Source organism: Tamandua tetradactyla, chromosome 25, assembly GCF_023851605.1.
Source record: "Tamandua tetradactyla isolate mTamTet1 chromosome 25, mTamTet1.pri, whole genome shotgun sequence".
In the NCBI taxonomy this organism is placed as follows: Eukaryota; Metazoa; Chordata; class Mammalia; order Pilosa; family Myrmecophagidae; genus Tamandua; species Tamandua tetradactyla.
In genome coordinates, this window is record NC_135351.1 from 18,594,122 (window position 1) to 18,609,521 (window position 15,400).

General features: G+C 35.4%; 1 protein-coding gene across 3 annotated transcripts in view; it reads right to left on the reverse strand.

Moving 5' to 3' along the window:
• Positions 1–15,400, reverse strand: part of DTNBP1 (dystrobrevin binding protein 1) — a 145,626-nt gene that overhangs the window by 60,215 nt on the left and 70,011 nt on the right. For all 3 annotated transcript variants that reach the window (XM_077143749.1, XM_077143748.1, XM_077143750.1), the window contains exon 7: positions 4,039–4,061. In XM_077143749.1, the coding sequence (XP_076999864.1) occupies positions 4,039–4,061 (23 nt within the window). The remainder of the gene's footprint in view (positions 1–4,038; positions 4,062–15,400) is intronic.

The window sequence follows — 15,400 nt, forward strand, 5'->3', positions numbered from 1 at the left end:
ATTGTCAAATGACTCTTGACATGACATGCCTTACATGTTATGCTAATACTTCAACTAAACCAACAACCTCTACCTAAGTTTTTCAACTATTTTCAACATCCAGATATGTAACACGGTAAGGGCTGCCCAAACCAGTATATGCAAGATCTATATCTAAGAGTCATCTAAACAAGTCAGATTCTAAACCTTATTTAGCTTCAGAACTCTTCAGTCTGATGGCCTTTTCAATTACAAGATTTCTATGTTAGCCTTCGTCATCACTGGACATTGTTCCACGTCTGAGACCTCAAACTGAAATTGCTTTCTTTGACCACAAGATCCACCTCAGCCATTGAAAGTGTTCTATTTATCTGTATCTTTCTGATTTCCACCCACTCCCTATACCTTAAATCCTGCTTATTTTGCTGGTGCAGTCAAGCCTCTTACCTCAAGTTTGAACTTGATTGCCAATCATTTTACTACAAGATTAACTATGCTCTGCTGGCTCATCATACATGCCTGTCCAATTCACAACACTGTGCAAACCAAAGTGCATTTGTTTTGGTTTTTACTCCTACTTTTGAGCCTAGTCTTGCAAACTTAGACTATCCTTTCTCATGTGGATCCTCAAAAAATATTTTCCTCTTTCCATGTCAGTATTTTCACATATGATCAGCCATCCTTTCCTTCTCTAAGGTCTCAAACAAAGAAAGAAATGTCCCTGGATCCTTTTCTTTCCAAAGATAATCTACCTGGAAATCATTTCTTTCCTTCTTCTCTAGGATCACAATCATCTCTAACATCTTCACTTTCACCTCCCTTAAAGCTGACCCTGTTTCTATCTCAAATTATTTTTTTGATTTCTTCTCTTTCATTCATGAAAGAATAGTTAGTTCATATTGCCTTTATTTCCAAACTTCTCAAATACTTCTGATTTTGAAATCTGGATTCCTTCTCTATAAGTAAAACTTTAAGATCATAATAACCTATTCTTTGTCAAATCCAATACGATCTCCCCAGTGTGCTTAACTTCTTTGCATTACTTATAACATTGATATCCACTTTTCTTTTAAATCTATTCTTCCCTGGGCTTCCTTGTTTCTAAATTGTTTTGTTTTTCCTATTTCGCTGACCACTCTGGTTTGGTCTACTTCACAGACTCTGCTTTCAAGAGCTAAGCCTTAAATGCAATTATACTATATCATGTTGGACATAGCTGCCTTTTCCCTTGAACTATGATGATGATCAAATTCACTGTGATAGTGACAGCTCTTAAATTCTGACATGTTTCAACAGTGCTAGTCACATTTCTGACATGGTCAGGTAATTTTATATTGAGTAGGAGAATACAATCTTATATGATACAACTGGGACCTATATTGGTCATTTAATCTTTAAAAAGCAATTAATATAGGAATCCATTAAAAACTACATATACGAACAGTTTAGTTTAAAATACAACCATACTTTTATTCATGAATCTTTGAGCATGGGTTCACTGACTGAAAATTCTTGCATAAACCAACCAGATTACATTGCATAAAATTTCAGTCTATTTCTTCAGAGTAGAGCAGGAATTTAAGACATGTATGAAACCAATCTGTGTACAGAATACTTCTGGATTTTTATGACTTCTCCCCCAAATCTTTTCTAGTTCTAAACTACATCTTTCTAGACTTTTCTTTTTGGGGGGGATTTTTAAGACTGTGGTAAAATATATCTAGCAATTTTTAAAAGCTTTTTATGCATATTAAGTCTTCCCAAAATAGTCAAATTTGTTTTCTTACAAAAAATTCTTAACACCAAGTTTTCATGATTTAATCTAATATTTAATTAAAATTCAGATTAGAACAAGTACAAATATTTTGAAAGAGTAGTCATATTCCTATTTTCCTCATTATATACCATTCATGCTTTTGAAATATTAGCAATTTCACTCAAGAGGAAATAATGAACACTGACACTAAAGAAAAACCTAGATATGATACAATGATCACCTTTGGGTTTTTCAAATTTGAAAGCCTGTGGGTGGATCTGATATGCTGTAAATGTTGCACATAATTAAGAATGTGTATGTAAACAAGATATTAGAGTCTAATTTGAATTATTCTATTGTTTACTGTACAATACTACCTAACCTTTTGCACACTGCTGGTCTCTTCTTTTCTGTGAATACTGCCATACCAGAAACAAAAAAAAAAAACAAAAAAACCCTCAGCACTGAGATGCAAATAAAACTGACATTTTACATAATCTGTGCCCCTGACTGTCTTTTAATATTAACTTGATTGCTTTCTCTCCTCCTTTAATGTTACATAAGAGGATACTAAAGTAGTCAAAGGAAAGAAAGATAGAGAAAAGAATATTTTATGAAGATTTCAAATCTTATTTTAAACCACTGATGAAAAATAATGTATGTTATTACTCAAAAATTGGGTAAGAGCATTGACAGCCATGGCGGTTTGAAGCTTGTGTGTACTCCAGAAAAGTCAGCTTCTTTAACCCCGATTCGGTATTTGCTGGGTGGGATCTTTTGGTTAAGTTGTTTCCATGGAGATGTGATCCACCCAACTGTGGGCGGGACCTTTTGATTAGGTAGTTTCCATGGAGATGTGTCTCCATCCATTCATGGTGGGGTTGCTTCTTACTGGAGTCCTTTAAGAGGGCACCATTTTGGAAAAAGCTTCAGAGCCCACACAGCCAGACACCTCTGAAGATGAAGAAAGGTGAAGACACCTTTGAAGAAAAGCCTTTTGAAATGAGAGGCCTGGAGAGAAAGCTCGTAGGCAATGCCATGTGCTTTCCAAGCTGATAGAGGTGTTCCGGACTCATTTACCTTCCTTGAGCCATATCTTTATCTGGGTGCCTTAGTTTGGACATGTTTATAGCCTTAGAACTGTAAACTTTTGCAACTTGATAAATTCCCTTCTTAAAAGCTGTTTCATTTTTGGTATATTGCATTCCAGCAGCGCTAACAAACTAATATAGCTATGATAATCTGTCACATGATCACTTAATATTACCCCAAACGAACTAGCCATGAACTTAACTATTGTAGAAAGAGAAATAGAAATGCAGTCAAAATAAGTTTGTCCAATTACAGCCACAGTAGGTATAAGCCCTTATACCTTTTCTCTTGAAAGGCAGTCATTTTTTTTTTAAATGACCAACCAGATCATAAGCAAAAACAATTCAATTACAAAGGATATACTGGAAAATATTTAATCATTAATTTTGTAAAGCTAAAGGTCAATGCTAGTTTATATGTGAAATAATAAAATAAGCAATTCTTAATTAAAAATTAAGAATTTTTAATTTAATTAATAAGTAACTCAAACCTTCCTGGTTATTGAAATGAGTCTCTTTGAGATTGGTGACTTCTATTATTTTATTGCTAATGAGTAGATGAAAAATAATGCCAAATTGGAAGAGCCCACAGAGCTGCTTGAAAGTTTCTAGTTTTCCCTAGTGTTTTCATTAGAGTTTCTCAATCACCAGTGAGAGACAACACGACGAAAAGTTATTCTTCAGTGTCCTTCCTTCAAATTCCCTAATACTTAAACACAATATTGGGTGACTTTATGATAGCAGAATATATTTCATTTGAGCCTCTAATTTTACAGTTGATTAAACTGAGCCTAAAAAAGGTAGACTTATCCAAAGTTACAAGACAGTCGCAGAGTGGCCTCAGCACTGCAAGCATCTCAGGAAGAGCACATCTGTACCTACATACAACCTCCTCTGCACATGGCCTACAGTTTCCACAACGAAACCAGAATCTTCCTGGACTATGACTCAACATGCTCAAAGTTAGCATTATGCCTTTAAACATACTACTTATGGTCATCAACAGAAACTTTCGCTTGGTACGCACATTGTATTTAAAAGAGAATATAAAAAACACTTGTGATTAAATAAAACCATTAAAGAAAATTTGCTTTTTGATGTAAACTGTCTGACTGTTAGAAAAAGGAATACATTCTTTCATCATCAGGAAAAAACATTTGGCATCAATTAATTTCCAACTACTTTTTAGTGAAGAATTAAACGTAAAATTACCTTTGAAGGTTTCAAGTTCCTTCCTGTGAAAAAAAAGAAGATGGAAATTTTAAATAATCTGTTTTCAGAGGAAACCTCTTACATTATAATAAAATTGTATGTACTTTAAATAACCAGAGTGGTATTTCTGAATGCTAATGTATCAACTAAGTTCACTGAAATTACCAATAGAATTGGCCTAAATCAACTATTTTCAGTTATTTCTTTACCCTATTAATGGCTCCAAAACATTCTACCAACGTTTAAACTACTAAAACACTAGTAAAACATAGAGAATATTTTAATACAGCTATGAGTTATCTTGTATATATAAGAATCAATTTATAAAAGCACTTAACATGATTTTCCTGCCATTAATAAATGTTAAATAAAAGATTTTTAATATAAAAGTATCAAGAATAGGAGCAACAATGGGGGAAAAAAGCACATCTCAAAGGACTGAGGTCCATGGCTTATCCTGCCACAAAAGGGTGAAGTCTCTGGGAAATCCTCTACTTTGTTATTTTGTCAATGTCAATTAAGGATGCATTTCCTAGGGAAATGTACAGCAGGAAAAAACAGATGAAGAAATGCACGCACAAAAAAATATTTTTGACAAAGTCCAAGCACATTCTTTTCAGATTTTTCCTTATAATAAGCCCTAACAAAAAGTAATTTTTTCTATTGAGTAAAGGAGGTAAGTTTATTTAGTAAAGGTTTGTTACCCCACTTTAAATGAGACAGTTACCTTTTATAAGAACTCTAGGTTTTACTAAAAATCTTAGAGATGTTTTAAATTCTCAAACCATCGCTATGCACTACTAATTACAGTACCTCTCAAGTTCCAAAACAGTTGACTACAATTAACAGCTGGTAGGAAGGACTGGCAAGTTGTCTACCAAAAGGACAAGCAGATAATATTCTTGCAACAGCCACAATGAAGGTTCTCAAATCAGAGGTTCATCCAACTCCTCTTTCCGTAAACAACAACTCCTCACAGTCATGTTCCATCACCACAATTATTAACTAGTTCAAACTCATCTTTTCTAAAAAATCATGCAATTGTTTACCTTCAGTCAATATTCTAATTTCACTGTTAAAAACTTAGGTACAAAACAGAAAATTAAAAAAAAATCATTTAGGTACAAACTAAATGTGCCTAAATTCTACTTTATACTCCGATAATGGGATAAAAGCTGATAGAGCTAGCACAAAGGCAAATCATAAACATGAATCATTAAAGAACATCTTGAAAAAGATACCTTCAATTTACTTCATACTGATGCTGTGATATTAGCAATTCCCTAAGACCACTGATGGAGGGGAAATGATGACAAAACACTCAGTTCAATACTCTAATAAGTAACTCTTACTGTTATGATTATGATCTTTAAAGACTATCTACTTTTCTGTTAAAACATATAATGAACAGTATTTCTAAAAGGCACCTCATGTTTTAAAAAGCTGAAACTCAGAGTAACAACATCACACAGAATGTTCTTCCCCTACTCCCAACCCACAAATGCCAAGAACCATAAAACAAAGAACCAAGTGTGTCTATCACATTAATGAGTTAATTGTCCAGATGAGGAAAACTGCCTTTCATTTGGAGTTACCATGCTCATCTTTCAGTGTCTGGCTGCTTCAACAAATCAAGGAAAAGCTGCTGTTGAAGAAAGAGAAGAGGACTAAGAGCATTCTCTCTCTAGACATCCTCTACTTACAGGATACCATGACCCACCCACAGCTGTAAAATTTCCAAGGAGCCTCTTCTCAGCAAGTAAACCATTCCTGTATCCAATTCCCAAAAAACGGATTGGCTGAAGGTGTTGGTAATACAGATAACTTTGGTTTTAAATAAACCAGTATTATGGAAGTGTTAAAGAACTGATAAACTTAAGCAGCACCACTGAACATCTTGAAATGTCATAATTTTTATAGTAAACTCCATTTATTAGAGGTAATATCCATCTGGAAACACGGAAGATATAAGAGATGGGAAGAAAAGGAACCTCAAGTAAAGGTAAAATAAGAGGTAAAGACGTAGAGTACAAATTATGCAGGGTATATTCAGTAAACAGTAAATATCTCAAACGGTAGGTTGAATGGAGAGAAAATAGTGGGAGATAAAAGGTAGAGGGCTTTTCCATCCAGACCATAAGGGGGAAAAGAAGTGTAACTAATAAAGTATCAGTGGCAGAGAGAGTTCAAATACTCTGGAGGTTGCTGTTAAGCAAGCTTCAGTTAGACTTTGCTACCTATCAGAACTTGCCAACCCCCAACCAGGACAATTCCAGCCAATTCTAAACACATAGGGTAATACACAAGATTCCACAAGGTTTCCATGCACCAGAGTAACTTTCCAGAAACCTACAACCTCCAGATGGGTCCCTGGTCCAGATAAGTCCTGAAACCTAGAGGGCCCAGCCTCTTCAGAACATTAGATGGTTCCATCTCCTACCCCATATTAGTGACAGATCCTTCCAATATGGAAAATTAAGAATGGCCATAGCCCAAACACCCCTAAAGAAAGGGATGAAAAGATCAAAGGTGATAGTGGATTTATATAAAGAAGATAGGATTTAACAAATGAATATGAATGCTGAATCATTAAATTGATATCTATTTTAGTCTCCAGTATCTTAGAGCAGCTAGAAGTAAAAACCTAAAATTATGGAAACATAACCCATGTCAAGCTCTGCAACATGTTCTACAACTAATTGCGGTGCTGTGCTTTGAAATTTATTGCTTTTTCGTATATATGTTATTTTTCACAAAAAAAGAAAAAAAAGGCCAATTGTGATGATAAAAAATATTTAAGCCTTCTAGCCTCTTATATTCTGGAGCAGCTAGAAGGAAAAATCTGAGAGGATCATATGGCAGCCCATGACAAATTCTGGGATCTGTCCTGTAACTACTTGTTGAAGAGTACTTTGAAAACTATTACTTTTTCATTTCTTTGCTTTGTATATATGCTATACTATACAATAAAAAAATAAAAAAAAAAAGGTAGAGGGCTTTGTGGTGTAAGGATAAAAGGATATAGTTGTGTGCTGTTGTTGTTGTTGTTGTTTTTAACCAGGAGAAAACCAACAAATCTGTGATTTAAGAAGAGCATTCTAGCTGTGATGGGTGGATGGACTGGGAATGGGGAGAGAATAAATGCAGGGGTTTCTTAGAAACTAAGAGGAGATCGAAGCAGAATAATTATTGCTTGACAAGATCAGCATAAGAGGCATAGCAATGAATAGGAGTCATCCAATTTGAAGAATGCTGTGAAGAGGATTCAATAGCCCATGGCAATGGATGAAATTGAGGAAACAGAAGAGTACAATAAAACTCTGAGGGTTCTAGTGTGGATCACTGGAAGGAAGGTAGATCTACTAATAAAGGAGATAGAAAATTTAAGAAGAGGAATAGATTTTGGAAGGCACTGTATGAGTTCAGTTTAGGACCTGATGAGGTAATTGGCAAACTGGAAATCTAAGGATGGTGATGCTTGAGATAGGATGCTCATCCCCTTTAGCCCACTTAAGGATTTAGCGGATACAAATTTCTACTCCCTGATCTACCATTCACTTTTTTTTTTTTTTTTTTTTGCTGCACATGTCAACTTTTAATAGAGCAGTACTTTGCACTTTTTTCTCGTTTTTTTTTTTTTTTATTAAAGAAGGTGTGGATTTACAGAAAAATCATGCATAAAATACAAGGGTTTTTATATTCCACCCTATTATTAACACCTTGCACTGGTGTGGTACATTTGTTATACCTAATGAAAGCACATTTTTACAACTGTACTATTTCCTATAGTCTGTGGTTAACTTAGGGTATACTGTTTGTGCTCTGTAGTGCCTGGGGTTTAAAAAAATTTTTTTTTATTCTAGTGACATATACTATTCTAGTGGGAATGGGGAGAGAATAAATGCAGGGGTTTCTTAGAAACTAAGAGGAGATCGAAGCAGAATAATTATTGCTTGACAAGATCAGCATAAGAGGCATAGCAATGAATAGGAGTCATCCAATTTGAAGAATGCTGTGAAGAGGATTCCTTTTATCCTTACACACAAAGCCCTCTACCTTTTTTTTTTAATTTTTTTATTGTATAGTATAGCATATATACAAAGCAAAGAAATGAAAAAGTAATAGTTTTCAAAGTACTCTTCAACAAGTAGTTACAGGACAGATCCCAGAATTTGTCATGGGCTGCCATATGATCCTCTCAGATTTTTCCTTCTAGCTGCTCCAGAATATGAGGCTAGAAGGCTTAAATATTTTTTATCATCACAATTGGCCTTTTTTTTCTTTTTTTGTGAAAAATAACATATATACGAAAAAGCCTAAAATCTCCCTTTTAGCCACATTCAAATATATAATTCAGGCTGTTGATTATATTCACACTTTGTGCTACCATTGTCACCATCCATTACCAAAACTTTCCCATCATTCTAAACAGGAATCTGTTTTAAGCCTTAACATTCATTCCCTATTCCCTGATCCTGTCTCCTGGTAACCTATATTCTAGATTCTTACTCTATGAGTTTATGTATTCTATTTCACATCAGTAAGATCAGAGAATATTTACACTTTTGTGTCTGGCTTATTTCACTCAATATAATATTCACAAGGTTCAACCATGTTACTGCATGTATCAGGTCTTCATTCCTTTTTATGGATGAATAATATTCCATTGTATATCTATATCACATTTTGTTTATCCATTCACTAGCTGATGGGTTGCTTCCATCTTTTGGCAACTTCGAATAATGCTGCTACGAACATCAGTGTGAGAGTATCTGAGTCCCTGCTTTCAATTCTTCTGGGTACATACCTAGCAGTGGGATTGCTAAGTTAAATGGTAGTTCTACACTTAGCTTTCTGAGGACCCAACAAACTGTCTTCCACAGTGGCTGCACCATTTTATGCCGTCACCAGGAATAAATGAGTGTTCCTATTTCCCTATGTCCTCTCTAACACTTGTTATTTTCCTTTTTTTTAATAGCAGCCATTCTCATGGTTGTAAGATGGCATCTCATTGTGGTTCTGATTTGTATTTCTCTGATGGCTGATGATACTGAGCATCTTTTCACATGTCTTCTGGTCTCTCTTCTTTGGAGAGATGTCTGTTCAAGTCTTCTGCCCATTTTTTAATTGTGTTGTTTGTCTTTTTGTTGTTAAGTTAAAGGATTTCTTAATATATTTAGGATATTAAACCTTTATCGGATATGTAGTATCCAAATATTTTCTCTTATTGTGTAGGTTATCATTTTACTTTATGAAAAAGTCCTTTGAGGAACAAAACTTTTTCATTTTGATGAGGTCCCATTTATCTTTTCTTTTGTTGCCTGTGCTTTTGATGTAAAGTCTAAGAAGCTATTGCCTATAAGGCTAGATGAAGATGCTTCCCTACATCTTTGTCTACAAGTCTGATTTTAGCTCTTATATGGAGTTTTAGCTCTTGTATGGAGGCCTTTGATATATTTTGTGTTGATTTTTGTATGTGGTGTGAGGTAGGGGTACTCCTTTTGGCAAATGAAGATTCAGTTTTCCCAGCACCATTTGTTGAAGAGACTATTCTTTCCCACTTAAGTGGTCATTGCCACCTTGTCAAAAATCATTTGGCCATAAACATGAGGGTTGATTTCTAAGCTCTAAATTCTATTCCATTGGTCTATATGTCTGTCCTTCTGCTAGTATCATGCTGTTTCGATAACTGCATCTTTATAATAAGCTTTAAGATCAGGAAGTGTGAGTCCAACAACTTTGTTCTACTTTTTCAAAATGGCTTTGGCTATTTGGGGCCCCTTATTTTTCCATATAAATTTGATGACTGGTTTTTCCATTTCTGCAAAGAGGTTTGTTGGAATTTTGATGGGATTGCATTGAATCTATAAATTGCTTTTGGGTAGTTTCTGAGCACAGAATATCCTTCTGTTTATTTAGGTCTTCTTTTAATAATGTTTTGTAGTTTTCTGTGTACAAGTCCTTTATATCCTTGGTTAGATGTATTCCTAGATACTTGATTCTTTCAACTGCTATTCTGAATGGAAATTTTTTTTCTTCTTCTTCTATTTATTACTATTCAATTACAATATTGAAACACTACTGATTTTGGGGTGTTGCTCTAGTACCTTGCAACTTTGCTGAATTTACTAGCTCTAGGAGTTTCACTGTGGATTTTTCAGGATTTTCTGTATACAAGATCATGCCATCTGCAAATAGGGAAAGTTTTACTTCTTCCTTACTAATTTGGAAGCGTTTTATTTCTTTTTCTTGCCCAAGGTCTCTGGCTAGAACTTCCGGTACAATAGTGAATAACAGTGGTGACAGTGGGCATCCTGTTTTATTTCTGATCTTAGAGAGAAAGCTTTCATTCTTCCACCACTAAGTATGAAGTTAGCTGAGGTTTGTTCACATATGCCCTTCATCATGTTGAGGAAGTTTTCCTCTATTCCTAGCTTTCTAAGTGCTTTTATGAAGAAGGGGTGATAGATTCTGTCAAATGCCTTTTTTTTTTTTTTTTTGCCTCAACTATGGCTTTTTTTCCCCCTTCATTCTGTTAAGGTGGTGTATTACATTAATTGATTTTCTTATGCTCAAATACCTTGCATAGCTGGGAGAAATTTCATGTGATCATGGTATATAATTCCTTTAATCAGTTGTTGGATTCTGTTTGCTAGTATTTTGTGGAGGATTTCTATACCTATATTCATAGGAGATACTGGTCTATAATCTTCTTGTGGTATTTTCATCTGGCTTTGGTATGAGGGTGATGTTGACTTTATAAAATGAATTAGGAAGTGTTCCCTCCTCTTCAATTTTTTTGAAGACTTGGAGGAGGATTATTGTCGGTCTTCTTGAAATGTCTGGAAAAATTCCCCCTGTGAAACCTTCTGGGTTTTTCTTCACTTGGGAAATTTTTTATTATTGACTCAATCTCCTTATTAGTTATTGGTTTGTTGAGATCTATATCTTCTTAAGTCAGTGTAGGTAGTTTGTGTGTTGCTAGGAATTTGTCCACTTTGCCTAGGTTATTTAATGTGTTGGCATACCATTCATATAGTATCCTTTTATAGTCTTTTTTATTTCATTGGGGTCAGTAGCAATGCCCTTCTTGTCTCTAATTTTAGTTGTGCCATCTCTCTTTTTCTCTTGACCAACTTGTCGATCTTTTCAAAGAACCAAGTTTTGATGTTGCTGATTCTATTATTTTTTTATTCTCTGTTTCCTTTATCTCCACTCTAGTCTTTGTTATTTACTTTATTTATTCTGCTTGCTTTGGGTATGGTGTGCTGTTCTTTTTCTAGTTCTTCCAGTTTTGAAGATAGGTCTCTGATTTGAAATCTTTCTTTTTTTAAATATAAACACTTACAGCTATAAATTTTCCTCTCAGCACTGCCCTTGCTGCATCCCAGAAGTTTTTATATGTTGTAGTTTCATTTTCATTAACGTCAAGATATTTCCTAATTTCTCTCGTGAGTTCCTCCTTAAGCCACTGGTTATTTAGGGGTATGCTGTTTAATTTCCAAGTATTTGTGAATATTCCAAACATTACAAATCAATATTTGTAATATTATAATCATAATCATTATTTTATTTTTAGCTTCATTCCATTGTGGTCAGAGAAGATATAGGATTTCAATATTTTTTAATTTATTGAGACTTGTTTTGTGAGCTAAAATATGGTCTATTCTGGAGAATGATCGATGTGCACTCAAGAAGAACATGTATTCTATTGTTATTAGGTGAAATATTCTATGTGTCTTTTAGGTCTAGTTAAATTATTCAAATCTTCTGTCTCCTTATTTACCTTCCCTCTAGATGTTCTATGAATTACTGAAAGTGGTATATTGAAACCTCCTAGTATTAATGCCTTGAAATCTGTCACCATTTGCATCATATATTTTGTGGCTTTGCACTTAGGTGTGTGTGTGCGTGTACATATATATATATATATATGTCTTTTTGCTGAATTGACCCCTTTATCAGTATATAACGACTGTACTTATCCCTCATGACTGTTTTTAACTTAGTCTTTTATCTGATATCAGTATGGCTGCCTCAGCTCTCTTTTGATTACTGTTTGCATAGTATATATATTTTTTCCATCTTTCCACTTTCAACCTGCTTTTGTCTTCGAATTTAAGGTGTGCCTCTTGTAGACAACATATAGTTGGGTCACGTTTTTTTTTTTGTTTGTTTGTTTTTTGCATGGGCAGGCTCTGGGAATTGAACCCAGGTCTCCGCCATGGCAGGCGAGAATTCTGCCACTGAGCCACTCTTGCACCACCTAGGTTGTGCTTTTTAATGCAGTTTGCCAATCTTTGCCTTTTAACCGGAGAGTTTGATCCATTTACTGTTAAAGTCACTACGAATAATGCAGGACTCTAAGTTCTACCATTTTGCTATGTAATCTCTGTAAGTCATATCTTTTTTTGCTCCTCATTCTTCTGTTAGAGCCACTTTAATAAATATTTGATATTCTGTATGAGCCCCTTCTCATTTCTACGTGGATATATATTTTCCTTGTAGTTGCCATGGGGTTAAAAATTAACATCCTAAACATATAACATTTTATTTGATACCAACTTTACTTCAATAACATACACATACACTGTTCCTATATGCTTCCATCTCCCCACCTTTTTTTGTATTTGTTACAAATTACATTTTTGTATATTGTACATCTAAAGCCACAGATTTATCATTACTTTTTATGTATTTGCATTTTAGTACCTGTAGGAACTGGTTGCCCTTTTTCATGGTCTTCCCAAAAATGTAGCAGAGAACCTATTTCTGCAGCCTTGTGGCTGTGAACTAACACACCAACACAAGGACCTATTAAGACATCATGCCCACACCTATTCATACAATACAATAGTATCAGCATTTAAAATTACCCAAATGGCTACCTTCACTAGAGGTCTTTATTTCTTTATGCCACTTTGAACCACTGCCTAGTGTTCTTTCCTTTTAGTCTTAAGAACTCCCTTCAGCACTGCTTGCAGGACAAGTCTAGTGGTGATGAACTTCCTCAGCTTTTGTTTATCTGGAAATGTTTTAATTTCTCCTTTTTTTTTTTTTTTTTTTTTGTTACATGGGCAGGCACTGGGAATCAAACCCAGGTCTCTGGCATGGCAGGCGAGAATTATGCCACTGAGCCACTGTTGCACTGCCCTCTTCCTAATTTTTGAAAGAAAATCTCACCAGATGTAAAATTCTAGGTTGGCAATTGTTTTCTTTCAGTACTGGGTATTTCAACCCACTGCCTTCTTGCCTCCATGGTTTCTGATGAGATATCAGCACTCAAGCTAATTGGGACTCCCTTGGGTTTTTTTTTTTTTTTTTTTTTTTCAGCTTTCCAGAACTCTCTTCTTATCTTCAGCACTGAGTTTGATCAGTATGTGACCAGGCATATTTTTCAAGTTTATCCTGTTGGTGTTTTCTGGGCCTCTTGGATGTGCATATTCATTATCTTTCGCTAAGTTTGGGAAATTTTCTGTCATTATCTCTTTGAATATTACTTCTGCCCCTTTCTTTTTCTTCTTCTTTTTAACTCCCGTAAGGAATATATTGGTATTTTTCATGGTATCCTAGTGGTCTCTTAGGCTATTTTCACTTTTTGTAATATATATTTCTTTAAATTTCTGTTCCTCAGTCACTCATTTCAATCATCTTCTCATCAAATTCACTGATTCTTCTGTAAGTTCTAACTTGCTGCTGAAACCCTTCCAGGAATTTTTCATTTTATTGGTCTTCAAATCCAATAGTTCTGTATGTTTCCTTTATAAAATTTCTCTTTGAGATTCTAATAGTGGCCACTCATTGTTTTCCTAATATCCTTTAGTTCTTTCTCGGCATTTTCCTTAATCTTTTTGAACATAATGAAGATCTTTTTTTTAAATTTTCATTCTATTTGTCCACGTCTGGTTTTCTTCATGCCTGTTTTCTGGATTTTAATCTCCTTCCTTTGAATGGGCCATCATCTAAAATTTTTTTTTTAACTTGTAATCTTTTGATTCTACTCAAAACCAAGCAAACCTAAACAAAAAACAGTTTCCACCATCTATGCAAATTAGCTTTGCAACGGCTGGTGCTCACCATCAGATTCAGCCCTCCTATCAGGAAGGTCAGCCCAAGACAAACCCAATGTACAGGGTGCTCCCTGTCTTTTCTGGGCCTGTGTCTTGTTCTGGGCTTGTGCTTTCTATTGGCCTTAGGAGTTCCCTGTTTACAGGGGTTTGAATGCCTCTTTTACTCCCCAGGAAATAGTCTTTCTCCCTCTCCTGGGTATTCCACTGTAGGACTTAAAGTAGGTAAGCCTTTGTCCCAGGCTGTCTACCTGAACTATTTCTTACACTGTTTTCATTGTCTCAAGCTGCTTTTGCCTGGAGGGTAAATTAGGGGGGCACACTGTAGAGGGGTCTCCTGAGTCAGTGTTTCCCAACCTGAACAAGACCAAGGGTCTTATTCCAAACTGCCCTGGGGAGGGGATAAGGGAAAGGTCAGGAAGGGTACCAGGAGCTTCTTCTATGACTCCCCAAGGCTGTGCTTTCTTGACTCAGCCAAGCAAATGCAGCCCTTCAACTCTCCTCTGTCAGTCTTCTTGGCTGCTTTTGTCTGAGGTGAGTTAGAAAATTTTCTATACTCAGAGCCAGGCCCCTAGTGATCCAAAGCAGCCAATCAAAAGCAACTGGCCCATGCCCTCTATCCAGATCTTGGGGAAGTGGATTTGTATGTCCTGCTCTGGCACCAGTAATTACACCAGGGGCTGGGCCCCATTGCTGCCTATCATGAGAGCAGTGGGAGAGAGAATAATATACAAGTGTCTGCATTATTTCCCAGCTTCTTCCTCCCATTCTTCCCTGGATGCTGCACAGTTCTAGTAGATTATGGAGTTTTGAAATCGTTGATTCAGACAGTTCCTGCCTGTTAAATAGTTGTTCTGGTGGGAAGACTGATTCCTGGAGTCTTTTACTCCATCATCTTCCCACAATTTTCCCATTTACTCTTGTACCCTTCCAATTTGGCTTCTGGACCCCACCACTTAACAGTCAAAGTCAACATCAACATGTTACCAAATCCAATGATTACTTCTCACTTTTCATCTTAAACCCTTAACAGCATTTGACCCATATGGTGATTCCTTGAGATAATTTCTTCTCCTAGTTTTCTTCTATCTTATAATTTCTTTTAATAACTTTTCCACTGCTTGCAGACCACTAAATGTTGGAATGCTGCAAGCTTACTTCTGAGACCTCTTCTTTTCTTAAATTATGTTCTTTTACAAGGGAATTTTGTCTAGCAATTTTATATCTATATGTTACTGACTTTCTGATTAATACTTCTGATAGTTGTACTCAGAAGTAGAGTAGGCTTTTTGAAA